This window comes from Paramormyrops kingsleyae, chromosome 5 (assembly GCF_048594095.1).
Source record: "Paramormyrops kingsleyae isolate MSU_618 chromosome 5, PKINGS_0.4, whole genome shotgun sequence".
Taxonomy (NCBI): Eukaryota; Metazoa; Chordata; class Actinopteri; order Osteoglossiformes; family Mormyridae; genus Paramormyrops; species Paramormyrops kingsleyae.
This window is the reverse complement of record NC_132801.1, coordinates 20,558,875-20,578,754: the sequence shown is the minus strand read 5'-3', so window position 1 is coordinate 20,578,754 and position 19,880 is coordinate 20,558,875. Positions and strand designations below refer to the sequence as shown.

Below are 19,880 nucleotides of genomic sequence, written 5' to 3'. Positions count from 1 at the left end.
TGTCCACAAACAAAACAACTGCATTTTGAAAACAACATCCTTGAGAATGCTTTATGGAATTAGTCAAACAATACCGTGGACTGAGATAGGTGTCAGGCATGTATGTAACCTGTAATCTTTCACTTGGCTTAATTGTACAGAACAATTTCCTTTTAATGCTATGGAATGAATTTTAATTAAAACCGAAATCGTTCTATAAAAGTGATTGTAGTGTTTTCACCGGGACAAAGTGCTGTTTCATAACCAGTGAAATACCAAATGCTCAATGACCACATTTTTGCTCATAATGTTGATTCTGTACATAGTTTAAACACTTGCTGCTTAAATGAAAAATATGGAAGAGTGTGGGAAATTTTCTGTGTTGCTGAGTTAGTACACGGAGCCTCAGTGAGCACGCAAATACCCACAGACACATAACACACAGAGCTGAGACAGAAACTGAATACTGGAGTGCCAATATCCAGCTGTTTTTATCCTACCTGATGAGTTGCTATTTGCGACCAGGTGGGATAGAAAACCTTACGGATTCCAGTATTCCAGGATCAGGGTTGCCTTCCCTTCCCCTGCACCACCCAGTCACCTTCTGCCTTGTATCCTGAGGACGATCTAGGTTGCTTGGCTTCATGCTTTGCACGCTGCCGCAAGCCTGAAGTAGTGCAGTGACATAATTTGACCAAGAGATGGCGCCAGGATCCATTTTTTTTTAAATGCTGTTCTTAATAGTGGTTTTCTATTGTTTAGTTAGTCAATTCAAAACAACCTAAAACTCCATTATACTTTATATTAATATATCTATGCTTTATAGTTTATGTACGCTATTGTTCGATCTTTACATTGAATACCAAAATGGATAATTCTGCTATCTTCGAAGTCTGAGGAATGCTTTGTAGTTTGGCAATACTGAAAACAAAAAAACTCAGTAAAGAAACATCTCAAAATTACTACCAAAGCACTCAGTAAAAACCTTAAAGTACACATGTTTAAGTATAAAGAACTATAATAAGCTGACATTTCATATTTTCTGTATTGGAACAATTAGATCTATTCATTCAGTCATAATACTTACTAAAACTCTACCAAAATATCTCCGTCTAATCTGCTAAAAATGAAATAACGTATAAATTTAGTTGACTTTATGTAGGCCAACTTGTTGGAAAGTTGATCATGCATGAAAAATATCTAATCGGTTTATTTATATACTACATTTTAAAAGCGAAACACGTTGATAGACCAAAGTGCTGCAAAATGAGCATCTACAGATCAAAGATGTCTGTTTTTCGATGTTCACGACCTTTTTGCTATTTTCCTCGGATTCACATTAGCGAGTAGGCTATATATGTATATGTGTGTGTATATACAGTATATGTTACTTTTTATATCCTGTGAATAAGTTCTTAATCTCTTCATCCAGGAATAACGTGTTAGAATCATCTTTCGCAAATGATTTTGAACCTGGGCTGCTATTAAATGGAGGACTATGCTATGCCAGTGAAACACCGAAATCAGCTGTAAGATAGTAGGGGGAGTGTTTATCTCATACCCGTAGAACTGATAAACACACCCGCTGCTAAGTGAACACTGTTGATTTTGCAGTGCACTGGCGGAGAAATCGGAAAAGATACATTTTTGTTACAATAACCGTAAATCTAATACAATATGCTTTGGGAAAAGTAATATTGTTACACCGCCTGATTTATAGAAGTACTGTACTATTCTATACGCCTAGGCAACGGAAGCTGGAAAACTTGCAGCAGGGTTTGGTTTGTGTGGGTTCTCATATGTGCATATATAAAGGAAGGCTGCCTATATCGAAATATGTTGCCAGAGCTACAATATTTATTTGAAGTACTTTTCAAAACTAGATAGTTTGACCAATTTGTTGCAGCACTTATGCAAACGCGTAATATTTCATAAAATACTGAAAAGTGGTATATTTAATAATATTGGCACACATAAATTAAATAACACGCTGAAATAGAATGACGGAGAAAGACTTGTAACTTGTAGATTGCAAACATACCCCCTTACAATTGCGCAACACTACATTTTCGACATTTGTACTTAATACACGTTACACGGAAATATCTGTCAAATATCGTCATATGATGACCGATTTCCTGTAGTAATGCAGGTCGTTATTGGTCGTATAAGCACCAAACACAACCAGATTAATCGCCGTGTTACCAGTTGGCAACTGAAAGGCCACTTATAATTTTCAGTAGGCCTATCATTAATTGGCAGAAATTCATAAATGTACTGCACGTTTACAAAAAAAGTCCTTAAACTGTGCCGAGCAGGTAAACTAGGGCCCCGTTGAGATAAATAAAAAGAAAAGGCGCAGCTTCACCACTTGGACGGGTTAAACTGCACGCGGCGACGCCGAGCGGGGAGACGAGCCGGATGTGGGCGGTCGGAGGTGGATGAAAGAGCGAAGTGCGACAGAGAGAAAACTGTGTGTAAGTGAGCGAAGGCGGCGGGGGCGGCACTTACTCTCCCTCTCTGCGCTGCTGGGGCCATTATTTATTATTTTAATTTGTGGGAAGGGGACTTTTACGTGAAAAGTAAACTGAACAACCCGAAAAGGTAAGTGAAAATACTTGCACTCTGTTTTGGAGAATGTGATGTTTCTTTTTTCATTGTATTTTTTTTTTTTCATTTTTTTTTAAAGAAACTACCCGACCTGTGCTGCATGGCAGTATGTGCTGCATTGACAGTTTGGAGAAACGGCAGTCTTGGTGTTTGTTTTGTTGGTAAATGGTGGTGTATTCTGTCATTCTGTCTTATGTTATTTGGGAGACATTTCGAGTGCCCATTATAAACACTGATAATGTGTTTCCTAAGGATTTGGGGGGGGGGGTCGAAAGTGCGGCACTTGGTCAAGTTGCTTATACGTTTCTGTGGTTGCGCTGCTAACTATGAAGTTTACAGCAGTTCAGTGTTTATTTCTGCGATTCGGTGCAGTTTCGCTTTTCGCGCTGTATCGGCGATCTGCACGTTCAAACGGGGGAAAGCAAGTGGCGCAAACGCAACTTTCACTTTTCCTTGCTTGAGGCCAAAGACGAGCAAAGGCGTGTGGAGATCTACGACCGGCGAGCGACGCTGAAATATCAGAATAATAATTAGACCCCACAAACTGAAAGTTGTTTTTATATATATTTATGTTTTTCGCATAATGAATTGGTGGCGCCCTTATAACATGTCATATCACCAGTTCGGAGGAAAGCAGGGTAACTTACTGATAATCTGAAAGAATAGCGCTTCTTATGCCTTTAGTTTTTTTTCTTTTCTTTGACTGAATTGTTGTATGTGTGACTTTTAACATTAAAGTTCCTATCGCACTTGACCTACAAATTGTCATTGCTTATAAGTACAATGCAGTTTCGTGATGGATTTTACATCACTGGTGAAGAACTATAAATCAGTTTGCGATGCCCTCCCCACCCGCTATTTGGTCTAAAGATGCACTTTTTGACCTTGTCTCAAACGCCTAATTGACGTATTCTTTACTGTATACCTGTCCCCGTATAGCAGTACGTACACTTTAACCCTGCACTTTTAAACCAAACGGCGCAAAATTCAATGGCACTGACTGCACGTCCATCGACGCTCGCTGTGTGACCAAGGTACAGTAAAATTTCACCATCAGCACGTAAAATCGTTTGTTTTAAAATAGATATTGATGGATATAATTTCACTGCACAAAATAGGCTCGTTGCAAAGAAGACATGAAGAGGGCAGGCAGAGGAATGACAGGAAATGTGGAGCTAATCCAGTATCAGCTAAAATTCTTAATTTCATGAAAAGGTATAAAAACAAGTCGAAAGGAATGATAATGTATCAATTTTTAACTGACTGATCGCAAGATAAAAATGATTTTGAACTGTTTTTGCATAGACAATAATAGTCATTCAGTGTAATTCTTGTAAACTACTATTTGGTATTGTCAGTTATTGTCAAATGTTTGGACGCACGTTTAACCTGACTTACTGCCCTTAAACTGAATTACCTATTAGTAATTATTCTAGCAGGTATGAAGGGGAGGGAGATCTTCAATATTTAATGACCCATGCAAATATAAACAATAGATGTTATGATTGTCTTTGCATTGTGCTTAATATGAAAAAATTGTGCAGGGTTACTCACCAAGGGTCAATTTTACAGGGGGAAAGTATCCTCAAGGCTTTGTTCGTTGATTCATTGGCTGTGGATGTTTATGTTGCATGACCATTCAGTAAAGCTAGTTTTTCTTGTCTAGTTCAGAGCATAAAGCAGTCCTTAGTCTTCATAGACCAGAGATTATCTAGGTGATGTGCAGTGAAAACCAGTGAAAGAGTCAAAGGAAGCCTGACAACCTTTGATAGTTCCGTGTTACTTTGTGGGGTGGGTGGGGGGGGCTCTCCTTTCTTTCCTCCTTTCTCCTTTCTTTGTTCTCTATTTTTTTGGATGGATATGATTTAAATAACTTTCATTGTAGCTATGTCTTTGTGATTGTCATTACATAGTACTAGTGGGTATGGATCAGATTGTTCATCATTCCAATACAACTTGGATGTACTCATTGTGCCCATGAATCTCTGGCATGTAAGATTTTAAATTCACGCCAATGCGCCTTTTAATGTACCCCTTTTCTCCGTCACTTTATTTCTGCATCGCCAGTATAATAACTCTTACATTAACACCTGTATTGCTTGCACCAGTGCCACTGGCTGATGGAAAATGTAGCTTTGGTGTCTTTGGATTTAAAGTCATTCAGTACCTTTATCACCTCTAAAAAATAACACCTGTGGCAGATAAATTATGTGAGCCTTGTGGTGTGAACTGTCTGGCAGTGAACCATGGATGGCACAGGCTGAAGAACAATTTCACAAAAACTTTGGGGAATGTTCAAGAAATTTTCGTTTCCAGATTGCTATTGCATTAATGATTGTTTTAACACTGTTGCCAGTGCTGTCCGTGAGCCAGGTTAAGGTTAAGCAGCTGGAATATAGATTGATATGCTGTAGCTAATGGGAGACTAATCTGTTTAAGAAGTTTCACTGGTTATACCACGAGATATTCAGGTAAACCAGAGGATGTTGCTGTTCGACTTTATTTTTAGTCTGTTTGTAGTTAAAGGGGAAAAAGAGTCATCTCTTTTACTATGAGTTGTCATGCTTTTCTAAAGCTGTTGCTGTAAACATTGCTGGATTTTTACCAATGATTCAAGCACATGCAGTGGCACACAGCCTCTTGATCTCTCAATGAACAGAAATGATCGAAACTGTAAATATAAGTTTGTAAATATTACCATCACCTGTAATTATTGCCATCACCTTTTATCTTGGTCTCATGAACAGCACCTAAGCTTAGGGATACCCTTAAACCCTGCAGTGCCATGAGCCACTACTTCTGTTTCACTTACTTGTAGTTTACACACTAAAATGGTGCTAAAAAGTGGATTTTCGGTTTCTTTTATCTCCTTGTTATTTTGTTATTACAGCCCAACTATTAATGGTGGAAGAAATGTTTATGAAAATTCAAAATCATCGCTAGAGCCAAAAATAAGGTTTCTACCAAGCAAAACCTTTTATGACCTTTGTTAACAGTAAAGTTCAAGGAACTCCAGTTCAATGAACATTGATGTAAACAATTATTCCCTAAATATGATATTTGGCTTTTACTCTGTGATCTAAAAATGGACTCTTGAGTGTGTATTTGTTTATTGAGAGCAGATCAGTTTCAAGTGAGAACAGACATACCTGTAGCTGGTTTACACTGGTTGACATTCCTTTCCAAAATTGTCTTCACAAGAAACCAAAATAGTCTATAGTTTTTACAATTAATGCATCAAATGCATGACTGTAAATAAATATACATAATGGAAGTGTATAATATACTTTCCTGTGCACCAAAAGTAGATGTGAGATACTTTTGACCACGTACCGTGGTTCATGGGCGCTGTTCTTCACAGCTGGTGCTGAGCCATTGACATTATATTGGGGTTATGGATTAACAATATTCCTCAACAGTATACAATTTGTTTAATTTTAAAAATCAAAGTTGTGGGAAATTTTAGAGCTACACTACTGCAATACATGAAATATTCAGAGAGATAAGGTCATTTGTTGTTTTAATGAGTTGAGCTTTACACTAATGATACACAATACTGTGAAAAAGTCTTTGGCAGCTCAAGAAAGTTATGTTTAAATGATATTTATGTTGGTGTAAAACTATCATGCCTGTAAAAAGTATGTTGGCTTTCAAAACTAAATCAACCCATTTTTTTGCAGCAACCCCACAATACACCCATGTGTTTTTGTTTTTCTTTTTACTCAAGCACACCTCATACAACTAATCAGTGTCTCAGTGACTATTTAAACTATTAACTAATTAAGTTAAGTGAACTGGTGGTGAAATTTAATAAATACATGAAACGGCTGAGGTGCCCCTGAGTAGAGGTTTGGGAAGAGGAGTTCCTCTAGCCATCCAGCCAGATGCTCAGAACTTTTTGGAGAACAAAAGAAATGTTTACTAATCATTTAAAATTGTCTTGCAGAAATCGGTCATTGCAGCAAACATTGCTATTCTTGATGTAATTTTCCAGTGTTTACGATCATAATAATGCTAAAGTTTCCAAGTATAAAACTGACAGACCTGCAGGAAACAGAAGTCTTGTTCACCTCGAGTTGTTTGTTTGCACATGAGCAGTGACTGAGAACATGATTACGACTGTCACTGTCGCAAGGTGCAAAAAGGATGTCCTAAGTCTCTTCATTATTCAGAGCCATGTTTTGGGTGTAACAGGCAATCTGAATGAAAGGCATAATCTGAATCCTCAAATCTCAGATAAATTTTACTCCTAAAGGAATACAAATAGCACATATTAGTTTCAGTCTTTAATGCACATAGTTGGGTGGACTGTTTTGTCCATACTGTATGTATCCATGATGCTCTGCTTAAATGCAGTTATAATTGCTTGTGTTTTCTATCTCAATTACGAGCCAGGCCTGGTGAATACAAATGCCCTGTTAATCTCAGTCAAGTTTTTTTTCAGGCTAAATTTATTTTTATGATCTCATTGTTACCCCCTGCATGCTTTGCTCATGTTTTTTGCAGCCATACTGTTAACACCATGTGAGTTTTAGATTGTTTGGTGGTTCTGATTTAGGGCCCATGTCATGGATAATTGCATCTCCTGAATTTTACCCGACCAGATAGCAGTGATTCCTCAGCCCGAATAAGAGCTGATTCTTGGAACTAAAGATGGACTCAACAGTTCTACAGCAGTGCATTAGGCGTTTCGGGAATCTCTGGGCAAGGTGCCAGAGATGGTTGGTAAGTTCCACCTTTAGATCCACTTGTCAGTAGGTTATAAGTCATTGGTCAATGAAGCTCAATGGCTAAGCAGTTGGTAGCCATTTTGCCATTCATTATATGATCTACAGCTTCCTAGTATTTTCCTGTGAATGGTCATATAAATGTTATTGTCAGCTGAACCTTGTGGTACAGACCTGCAACTGTATTGTTTTATTAGGAAATATTGCAGAGAAATGTACTGCATTTGCATTTGGTAGTATACAGAGGTTGTGTTAGACTTTCTCATTGCCTGTCATTTTGATGGACAGGGTCATAAATATTCTGCAGTAATCTCTTATTACCACCATTTGAATTTTTATTTTAAACAATAATAAGACACATTTAATAGCATTTCATTTTAATTCAATGGTTTTTATTTTTAAATAATTAATATATAGAACAAGCTTAGCATTTGTAAGGGATGGAGAGAAGATGAACAGAGACCCTGAACGAGGTCACTTTTCATGTCACCACACGGCAGATGAATGTTTTTTTTCCACAGTGACAGTGGAGGCCACTGTGTGCAGAGTTTTCTTAAAAATATTTTCACCTTATTGTCCTGAGATGGGCATATGTATGCAAAGTATGTATGGTACAGTACAAAGACCGATTAACCAGTTGACAACCACTGCACTGCAGTATAAGTAGAATTTACAGGAAATACTATTAGTAAGATAAATATGCAACCGTGAGGGATAGAAGAGATAGATGTGCAAAGCAATACAAGTAGGCAGTACAGTTCCAGAAGCATAGGGTGTGGGAGTGCAGATGTTGTTGATGTGTGTCAGTGTACAGTGTAATTGGCAACTTGACTCCTGGAGGTAGCGTTTATTAAGCCTAAGCAATAGTCAGGATCCTGGGTGGGGTACAACTCAAGGTAGTAGATTGGAGATGAACCATGTGTAGTCACATGCAGTAAATTTCATGCCATTAAGTGGTCTGTACTAAGAAGAGGAAGCGTGCAGTTAATGTTTGATTGACCTATTAAGGCATTTACAGTGGCGCGAGACTGTTGTGAGTTCTTTGGAACTCTTTTTATTTTGAGAGTTTGTCATCTTCTGAATTTGAGTAATAGTACAAGATAACTTGATTAAACTGAATCGCACACTGAATGGGATTACAGTCAGCTGTGAGTGTATGTAAATTGCAAAACAAAAAACATCTCCTCTTCAGTCTATTCTTAACAACTTTGGTTTGTGGATCATGCTTCAATCAAAAAAGAATTTCTGAGCATTTTATAAAGAGCAGCTGATGCTCACGAGGCTGAAAAGCATTACGAAAGTTAATTTTACTGACAATGGAGAAGGGAGGAAATTGGACACCACTATTACTCTTCCCAGGAGTGGTCTTCCAAAAAATTACTGTCAGTGTTTAGAGTCCACCAAGAAAAACATTGAACAAGAGTGATATGCGTGGGAGGAACCAAGGAGGAACTTGACTCAATCCAAAAAGAACATTGCTGCTTGTTTCAAATTTACCACCAAACCACTTGGATGACCCAGAAGGCTATTGGAAGAATGTTCTTTGGGCAGATGAGATGAAAGCGGGTAGTGGATATTTTTCGCATAAGGGTATGTTCCTGTTTGGCAAAAACAAAGCACTGCATTCCAAGAAAAAGCACCTCATCCGTGAAGCATGGTTATGTCTTCATTGAAAACCTGGATCCAATGTTCACTGCTTTTATATATAACCCAGAATAGCACAGTTACTGTATAGCTGGGGGAGACTAGGGTTCACTAAGGGCTACAGAATATTCCTCGTATCAAGATGCACCATAAGGCACCACCCATAGAGACTCAAAGGGATGTTGGATGTTGGCTTGATGCCATAATAGTGGTTTTGTTTGGGTTAGGCAAGATCTTGACAAAAAAAAAAAATCATCACTTTCACTTAACTTCAGCAGGTCCTCAGTTAGGCCTATCAGTTGAAGTACACTTTTTTCCAGTGGTGGAAAGTTCAGCTGCAGAAAGTACGAATCCAGACCAACGTTTCATTTCAGCCAACAAATCGAGGACTCTGAGACTGTGACTGTGACTTTTTTTTTTTTTTACTCAACTTGTTTCTTGAAGCAAAACCTTGGTCAGGATTTGTACTTTCTGAACCTGCACTTCCCACCTCTGCTTTTTTCTTTCTAAATGATTTTTAAAAAACCTTGACACTTTATATGAACTGCACCCTCATAACGCATAAAATATATAAAACATTCATAAGCAGCATGTAAGTGTACCTTAGCATCTTAAAATACTGTACTTTACAGCTTTACTATTCATTAATACAAACACTATGATTATACTAGACAATAACTATACTGTCTTATTATCATATAATGTTTGTTATTAATGCATGTCACAGCTGTTAATGTATGTAAGGATGTTCAGGTATTCTCGCATACTGCTTTTGAATGTTCTATGAATGCATTATGAAGGTGCGATTAATGTAATTATGCAGTAAAACGTTACCAAAAAAGTTTTTTGTAAACTCATTACTCACTACTCCTTTTAGGTCGTTTAGGTACTTTTCAAAAACCATCAAACCCAGCTCTCTTGTGATGGAGGGTGTTTTACATTTATTTGTATTCCTGGATGGGGAATTACATGTGGTTTTGGGTGTGGTCCATCAGCACTGTGACCACGTGTCTTTATCGGATTCTCTGTGCGTTCATGCATGTTTTAAAAGTCAATGTCATTCAAGTGAAACTCAGTGTTAGATAAAAAGGAAATAAGTAAACAAATAGGACGGAAGTGATACTTCTGTCATTTACTTATTAATAGAAGGTGCAAAACAGTATCTCACGTGGAAAAAGCAGTGGTATTTGTTAATATTTTTTGGTTCTTTTTGGTTACTCACTAACTGGTTACACCACCATTAATCATCACTACCAAACCCCTCCTGTACTTAGTGATCGGCTACATGAAACTCTGGAGGAATTTTTGGCCCCCACCCATCATGAAGAGCTCCTTCTGTACTCTAAATATTTCATTAAGGCCGGGTGTCATAACATCAATATCACATCGGACTGCCGTACCACTAATCTGTTTAACGAATTGTCGGCATAAATAAACTTCTATATAGTACCCAAAAGCTGCGGTCATCGGTTTCACTCGTCATCGGAAGCCATGGTGATTATTGCGCATCCGTGATATAATATCGATGTGATATCACCCAGCCCTATTTCAGAGTAGTGGTATTTCAAATCGTTCGGCCTAACCACACTTCTGCTTAATTGGCCTTATGACAGCTGTGTGCTGTTAATGTACTGTCCCGCTTGTATGTTGGCTAAATAAATAAATGTAATTGTGACAGTTCAGCTTAAGTATGGATCTTATGAATTCTTTTTGCAGAGCTCTTGGTTAAGTTGATTGTGACCAAAGTGAAACATGGCACCAGAAAACCATTACCCTACTACTCTTGATTGTTTGTATGACATTCATGTGCTATGGGGCCCAAATCTCCAAAAAATCCAGTTTGGAATTATCTGTCCATAGAACATTTCTCCAGAATCCTTGAGGATCATGGTACAATTGTTCATAATAAGTGATGGTTCTCCACTTGTTACTTTGTGTCCTTGGATCCCATTTTGGTCCTGTGTCTTTTTTATGGTAGAGTCTTGAATCTTGACTTCACTTAGGTGACAGAAGCCCTGGGTCCTGTACTACGAAGCGGGGTTACTGGCTTAAAAGGGTAACTTGTCAGATTTAAGGTAGTCTGGGTAAAATGTAAGTGAACGAATATGAAGTCCATTTAAACTGTGGTACCTTAAATCCGACAAGTTACCCTGATAAGCTAGTAACCCTGCTTCGTAGTACAGGTCACTGGTTCTTTTTGACCTTCTTTAACATTTTTTGCTTTTATCGTGGAGAGATTTTGGTAGGACAGCAGCTCATAGAAAAACTCACTTCTATCTCAGACTGCTTCATTTGGACAGTTTGGCTGAGTCTGTGGTTCACCGAAGCTCCAGGTTTTTGTGTATGGTATTGTAAAGGGCTCTCCATATTGACAATGCATTATGGCATTTTTCCAAAGTTCTTCAGGAATTTCTTTTAATCTATAATAATCTGCCAGTATCACCTGCTGAATTAACCATATTTGTACTGTATACGGCTGTCTTTACATTGTGCTGTACAGATGAAGTTGAAATTACTTCTGTGGAAATAGCTATACATCTTTCATAGCCAGTTTCTGTGAGATGGCCATGTTTTATCTAAAAGTGAATAACATTGCATTATTTGCCTTTTGTCTGGTCTATCATGCTGGCAGATCAAATGGAATTAAATCTGGAACAATACATTTTCATAAACATGCTGTTACAAAGTGCTGTAGAGATTTTCCAAAGGAATCAATGTACCATCAGTGCTACAATGAAGATGCACCCTGACTGCTGAAGAATGTTCTCCTAAGAATGTTTAACAGAGCTCCCAATTTTGCCAGTAAAATTAGTTACCTTTTTCTCTTGTTGAGGTAAATAGTTCACAGAAAACGTATTGAAATTAGAGACCGCTGCACCGCAGAAGCAATTCTAAAGCATTATCTTACATTAATGTAATCCACTGCTAGTATATTTAACCTCTGACTAAAACAAATTGTTTTCAAGTCTTTTTTAATTATTGTTTTTTGGCTAGACCACACTGATTCCACTAAAGCTGTCTTTCCCACTGGCTGTGGGTCCCTGAGAACTAGACAGAGACACTGCACTAAAGGAAGCGTTATGGATGTCCTCGAATGCTACAGGTGAATTTATTTCTTGAATGCCTGCCACTGATGTTGTCCTGCTCCTATCACCTCCTATATATTCTGTGGAGGAAATGAGAGGAGCATAATGCTGTCTGAATAAAAGTGTTCCACATAAGTCAAAGTACTCACCTCCAGTTGTTGGGTTAGAACACTGTCCTTGTGGTCAGAAGGTCGCCATTTCAAATCCCTTGTACAGCAGAGTCACTTCCATGTTAGGCCCCGAAGCAAAGGGCCCTAATCTGTAATTGTTCCAAGATCTGACCTGGCTTTCGCAACAAAAGGTACATCTCTGGGGAAAAAAATGAAGAGACCACTCTTTATTTAAAAAAAACAAAATCTGCATTCATAAATCCTGGCTTAATCCTGGTTCTGCTGGCACAAGGCTACACTGTGCGGCAGGCTGCTTCCGGGCTCAAGGTTTCTAAGACAGCAGTGCACAAGAATAAGGTGAAGCAGGAGACACTGGGAATGACCATAAACCTGCCATGTAAAGTGCAGAAGTGACTTTCTAATGCCAGAGATGACGGTCAACTTATCTGGCAGTAGGGCTGCAACTAACGATTATTTTGGTAATCGATTAATCTGTCGATTACTTTTTCGATTAATCGGATGGGGGGGCAAAAAACAATTTGATTTCCAGCAATTTTTAATAACCCAGTCTGTCTTTGTACAAAAGTTGTTTCCAGCAACTCACATAAAAAACAAATGTATGCTACATTAAGAGTAAACAAAAAAAATTAATAATTTGTAGCAGCTGAATCAACGTAATGAAATACACAAAATCTTGTTTTATAAAGTGCAAACAGCATGGTGCTTTAGATAATGTATTCAGTACTCCAGTTTTTTAATGTAAAAACACAGACTACTACTGCTGCTACTAAGAATATTATTAAATAATTGTCTAATGTTATTTAATGTTGATACACATATATGACAGGGGGAGAGAGCACGCCAGCGAGTCTGTCTGCATTTATTACGGACAAATAAAGTAAACATTTATTGCGAAGAAAATGCCTTTTCCGCATCTTACGCTAAAAATTACTGAGCAACGCAAATAAGACGATTGGTGACGAAAAACCCGTGAACGGCAGGCGGCAAATTTTGTTTTAAAACGTGTCCGGTTGTTTCAGCATACTACAGTGATGAACTGTAAATAAGATAAATAACATAAGGCTATTTAGTTTGTTTAATAAAAGGACAAGATATAAACCTGTTCTATCGGAAAGGTAGCCTTAAATGACTTCTGTTGCGATCTGGAGCTATATAGAAAATGAAATTAAATAAAATTAACTTAGGGCGCCCACCTAATAGAATGGTAGGGTAAACACGTTGTGGTATATGTAGCCGCATTTCTAGCCCCATAATAGCTGATTGTGTTGACAACCACAACTTCCCCTGCGTTCATTTAAACACATGTGCGTGTGTGAACGGACGGGGCGGGTAACGCGGCCGGCAGTAACGCCATTGGTTGCAGTTATTAGTTATTCAATTCGACAGTAAACGGCTCATTAATAAGAATATTCTCAGAGTTATGGTCTCGAAATAAAATCCCGAGTCCATGACAAGAACGAGTACAAATACGGCTGATTGAAAGACAAGATCGAGACCTTCAAAAACTGGTCTTGAGTACTACAACATTTGATATTACTATAAACTTCTATCGTGAAGAAATGAAGCAGTGGTGTAGTGGTAACAAGAAATTTAAGGTGGGTAAACTATATATATGCACAGCAGTAAAAACGGTGGGTAACTATATCATTAACATTAGTGATCTTAAAAAAGGTGAGTAAAAGCTGTTTTGTAAATTTAAAAGGTGCGTAAATGGCGTTTATGTGCATTTACTTTTTTCTTTTATGGCGGTCGGCATCCAGCTTAATGGTACTTTACTGCCACCGCGGCTTTGGTTAGCTTACTGCTCCCAAATTAGGAGGTCGCCACTGTACTTGTGTATAACAACGTAGACCCAACTAATCGATTATTAAATTAGTTGGCAACTATTTTAATAATCGATTTTAATCGATTAAATCGATTAGTTGTTGCAGCCCTATCTGGCAGTGCTTCATAAATCAGAGGATGAACTCAAGTGACCTTCAAAAAGAAAGGGAAAGTTAAGGTGTGAAGTGCACTGCTAGGACAATTCATATCAGGCTGCTAGAAGCAGGACTGGAGATCCATAAAGAAACTGGTTAACAGACATGAAGCAGCGAGTAGTTATTAGAGGCACAATGTCACAGTGGGCCTGCGTTCATAGTGGGGTACTGCAGGGTTCAAGTTTAGGACCACTATTGTTCCTAATTTACATTAATGATATTGACACCAATACATACAGTAAACTGGTTAAATTTGCAGACGACACCAAGGTGGGTGGTGTAGCAGATACTGATCTAGCAGCAGAGAGGCTACAACAGGATCTTGACTTAATTAGCGACTGGACTCATACCTGGCAGATGAAATTTAACATAGATAAATGTAAGGTAATCTATGCAGGAAGCAGAAATATAAAGTACAGAAATAAAGGTAGCTGATTATGAGAAGGGCCTCGGTGTCTGTGTTGATGCCTCCATGTCCCACTCTCACCAGTGTGGGGAAGCAATAAAAAGGCCAGTAGGATGTTAGGTTACATCTCTAGGTGTGTGGAGTTTAAGTCAAGGGAGGTGATGCTATGATTACACAATTCCTAGGTAAGATCCCACCTAGAATATTGTGTGCAGGTTTGGTCACCATACCTTAAAAAGGACATTGCTGCCTTAGAAAGGGTGCAACTTAGGGCTACAAGAATGATTCCTGGTCTTAGAGGAATGTCTTATGAGGAGAGGTTAGCTGCATGGGCGTAAATCCCGGGGGAGACGGAGGGGACATGTCCCCCCCCATCCGAGGGTTGTCCCCCCCTAAAAAAAAGTAATTTAAAAAAAATCACACTCTATTGTGAAAAATATATGTATGTATACCTAAAATAATTGTGTAAGTAGAAAAAAAAAACAAACGCAAAAAAATGCGTTCCCCCTCCCCTTCCTCACAGTGGTTTGGCCCACTGCCTGCTTTCCCAGTTCATCTCACCTACTCTACACACACGAGTCAGGTGTGTGGCTGCGGCTCAATTAATGTTGAACTCCAGTAAGTAGGGTATTTTATTCACTTTAAATGAAGCGATTCTCTTTAATGTAGTTGATGCAGACTCTTTCATAACTTAGTTGCGGCAAAAATGCTGATTACCGATGTAATTTTCCATGAATCTGCTATATTAGTTATTAAAATATTACTTATCTAGTTAACGTTAGCTTGTTTACAATAGCTTGTTGCATAGTGCACTGCAACTAACACGCCAAAGCCGTTTCCCATGCATTGTTTTATTTGTGACAACTTGGCATAATGTTAACTTAACATTAACGGCCAGAATTAGCATATTGTTTAGCTGTGCATTTACTAAATGAGCACTGTGCTACGTCCGAACTGACCCCACTGTATTCTTTTGTATAATCAGTTTCTATTATGCATTTAAGCAGTCATGTTTAAATTCTATTGTATGTTGATGGCTTGACTGTAAACAACATAACAAACAATGCAATAAATAGTTTTGAAGAAAAATCTGCCTTGTCATTGAACCTGAGAAAAACTTTGAAAATAACCATAATGACGCAGTCTCCATGCTACAATAATAATGATAGAAGCAAAGTTTTTCACTGTGGGGACATATCTTTATAAGTACAATTTGACTGTATTATTTGTGTCCCCTTCAAAAATTGCTCATGAGAAATTTTATATTTATTGTCCCCCCCTACTGTTAAATGAAATTTACGCCCATGGTTAGCTGAGCTGAATGTTCAGGCTCGCACAAAGGAGACTAAGGGGGGACATGATCCAGGTATATAAGATTCTAACAGGTCTGGATGCTGTTCAGCCAAATGGCTATTTCAATATTAGTTTAGATACTAGGACTCGGGGCCATAAGTGGAAATTAGCGGGAGAACATTTTAAAATGAATTTCAGGAAGCACTTCTTTACACAGTGTGTAGTTGAAGTATGGAATAGTCTTCCTATTAATGTAGCGCAAGCTAAAACCTTGGGTTCCGTTAAATCAGAGCTAGATAAGATTTTAACAACTCTGAGCTACTCGTTAAGTTCTCCCTTTGACCTTGATGGGCCGAATGGCCTCCTCTTGTTTGTAAGTTTCTTATGTTATTATTTTGCTGTGGTCTCATCTTTTTACAGAGCTGTATGTTACTTCAGATAAAAGTGTCTCCTAAATAAATTTTAAAAATGGGGAAAAAAAAATCATGCACTGCTGCACTGTAATGAAAACAGTTAAGCGAAACATAATAATTTAGACTAAAAATGACTCCTGGCATAAAGTAAAAGAAGCTTTGTTGTGTTGGGTCAGAATCAGAATCAGGAAACTTTTATTATCCTGGAGGAAATCGTTTGTGATTACAGACTACACAGTACACAACTGCAGAAAAGACTAAATTAGACAATACACAGTACCACATACAACCATTTCTATATAACATACATAAGTGTAACATATACGTATGGTAATACTGCACAAGAAATATGAACAGACAGGATATATTGAGCTTGTGCCCTGAGTGATTCCCTGGTTGTACAGTCTGATAGCCACCTGAAGGAATGATTTCCTGAGGTGCTCGGTGGAAAATTTTATTTTTTATTTTTATTTATGGTCAGTCTTCGCCTGAATCTGCTCTTCTGTCCAACCACAACAATGAAGTGGATGAGGACATAATTGGCTGAAGTCTGCACGGCACCCTCCTTTCTGCCACCGTGTCCATAGTATCCGCCTCCTCCCCTATCACCAACCCACCCTTCCTGATCACCTTATTGAGTCTGTCGGTCTCTGCCACCTGCATTCTGCTTCCCCAGCGTGCAACAGCGTAGAAGGTGGCCCTAGCTAACGCAGACTCACACTGCACCCGCAGCATGGTGTTGCAGACTCTAAAGGAACAGAGTCTCCACAGGAAAGGCAGCCTGCTCTGGCCCCTTCTCGTAGAAGGCGGTACAGTTCTTAGACAGTTCTTGCCACCGTTGCCTTTGGCTTACTCAATGGGGGGTCCTTACGAGGCAGAAATGTAAAGCGCATTGAGACAATGTAATGTTGTGATAATGCGCTATATAAATAAAATTGAATTGAATTGAATTGAACCAGTCCAGATAATCATAATCCCCTAATGTGCTATAAAAAGTGTATAGCAGTTTAACTTGTCTAAGATATCATAACAAGGTTGCCAACCATGGTCAGCTGGCTGGCGTGAGATTTTCAGTTCCAGACAAATCAGCACACGCATGTACATGTATGTAAGAGTTTTATTACCCTGTAAATAGTCTGTAGGGTTTGCCAACCGCCCCTTTGCTTTAGATGCAGCTAATTTTGGGTTTATAATGGAGTAATGTAAATTTGCCGTAAGATTTCTTGCGTGAGCGTGAGAGTCTGAAAGCGTGAGCGTCACAGCAGATACGTGAGAGATGGTAACCCTGTGATATGAGTCGGCTACGGTATGTTCTCACTTTGTCCAGCCTATCTGGCGTAGATAGAGTGAGGCCGCGGAAGCTGTCTCTCTGTTATGCCCCTGATTGTGGATCAGGCAGGAAGGTGCTAAACAGAGGGCATCTTAAAGCTCCTTCTGCACTCCAGCAGTGACTTATTGATCCAATTACTTTACCGAGGCCTCAGTATATCCCGCTGCGGCGGATTAAACGGCACGTCGTCTGTGCCCAGTCAGCACCGAAGGCTTCTAAACCCTCTTTTATATATATTTATATTTTGGACAGGTGAATACTGCTGATGATAAAATATGTTGGCACTTTTCAGATAATCTGTCAAGCAAATGTTCAAATTAAAATGAATATTCTGCAGCATTTTTTTTTTATTATTATGATTTACTCCAGGCAGTAAACGGAATGTATTTGGTTTGCAGAGGTAAGGAGAGTCAGAGTGGGGACTGCTGTATAACACATTGTGTGATTTTTTTTGTGTCATACAGTAAAATCCCGTTATAACGGACTTCAAGGGACCTGGCAAAACAGTCCGTTATATCCAGAGTTGCTGTATGCCCAGAACACTACAGGACACCATTTACTCATGTCACACCCCAGCAGACACACTTGTGGTACAGATTATTATATTGTACATGTAGTAATCCAACTTTACCTGACCAGATGCGTGACTTTGCTTTGTACTTACGAGACTTAATTCTTACTGTGTTCTAACATCCCTCAGTCCTCCTGAGTGAGTACTGTTGTTATAAGAATTGACTGCACTTGGGACTGAAATATTGACAGTTGTACGCATTATGTTTACTCTGGGTGAGGTGATATGAGAATTGGCTTTGTATTTAGTATTTTGTAACGCTGGTTTTGCATTGAGGTGAACATGGGTAATATGGGGATAACACACAGACTCCATGCATTCAGATGTGATTCAAACATGACCAGCTGCTTCATAATCTATATTAGTGTTTCCCAATCCAGTCTTCAGGCACCGACAGTTTGTCCATGTTTTTGCTCCCTCCATGCTCCCTGCCAGACAGTCCACATTTTTGCTCCCTCCCAGGTCCCTAAATGGAATTGGAAGGGAGCACAAACGTGAACTGCCTGTGGGTCCCTGAGGACCAGATTGGGAAACACTGCTCTACATTATTAACACTTATGATATGTACATATCAGGGGTTTGCAGGAGGTGGCATTAAGGGCCACTCTTGAGTTCCAGACGTCTCCAATCTATTTCTGTTGGTCCACTGAAATGCAGCCATCCAGCAAACTGATGCCACATTACCAGAAGGCCTGGAGGGAACTGGTGTGCTGTTCTGAGGAAGAGACCTGCGCTGTAACCATGTTATGATGGCAGCAGCCTTTATCACATTAAAAGCTGGAGCTTGAGGGATTTCAGAGCTTTCCTGGGGGGGTGGTGCGTTTCAGTAAAGCACTTCAAAAATCACAGCATTCAGTGCCATGGTGAAGCTGTGCCTACGTTACCGTGTTTTACGCTGAATACAAACTTCTGCATTTGCACTTTCTTTATACTTTGAATATATGAGTAAAGAAGGCCGAGAAGCAGGACTGAAATATGAGTGTTTGCGTCCAAACCAGTTATGCTTTTTGCTTTCTTATTGTATGTGCCTTGTTTGTGTCAGACAAAGAGGTAACGCTTTACATTAACTGCACTTTCATAATGCTTTTATATTGCATTCATAAAACGTTCAGTACACCTTCATAAGTATTCATAAAACATTCATAAACATCATGTTTGTATACCTTGACTTATTAACATCCCTTAACAGCTGTAATATACATTAACAAACATTATATAATAAAAAACATTATAATTGTATAATCATATAATGGTTGTTATTAATGTACTGTATATTAAAGCCGTTAAGGGATGTGAGGATGTTAAGGTGTACTTGAATGCTGCTTATGAATGTTCTATGAATGCATTATGAAGGTGCACTGAATGTAAAGCGTTACCGAAACGATCTGTACGCAACATGAAATGTTCCTATGTGGAGTGTTATTCATTGAAGCATAAAAAGTCTAGGTTACAGTGAGTGGGCGTTATGGTAAAAATCACGTCTTCCATCCATTAGACTGAACATGATTTCATTGCTGACCTCCTGCAGTGTCTCTTCATGTTGCGGCTTCCATTTTAAGACCTTGGATACTACTAAACATTAAGTAATGTGCTGCTGGTAAAGATCCAAAGCCTTATTCTCTTACAGCCTTGTGCATTCTGGTTTCTTTTACGTTTTAACATAGTTTGCTTCTGTTTTCTTGCTTGCATAATATCACAATATGGTGACATC

The 19,880-nt window shown here is 38.7% G+C and overlaps 1 protein-coding gene across 2 annotated transcripts in view; it reads left to right on the top strand.

Moving 5' to 3' along the window:
- The first annotated feature begins 2,167 nt into the window (after positions 1 to 2,167).
- LOC111842514 (signal transducer and activator of transcription 5B-like) overlaps positions 2,168 to 19,880 on the top strand; it is a 64,073-nt gene continuing 46,360 nt past the window's right edge. The window contains exons 1-2 of one of the 2 annotated variants that reach the window (XM_072712367.1): positions 2,168 to 2,583; positions 7,194 to 7,314. In XM_072712367.1, the coding sequence (XP_072568468.1) occupies positions 7,243 to 7,314 (72 nt within the window). In that variant the 5' untranslated portion in view covers positions 2,168 to 2,583; positions 7,194 to 7,242. The remainder of the gene's footprint in view (positions 2,584 to 7,193; positions 7,315 to 19,880) is intronic. The other variant, XM_072712368.1, reaches the window with a different exon arrangement.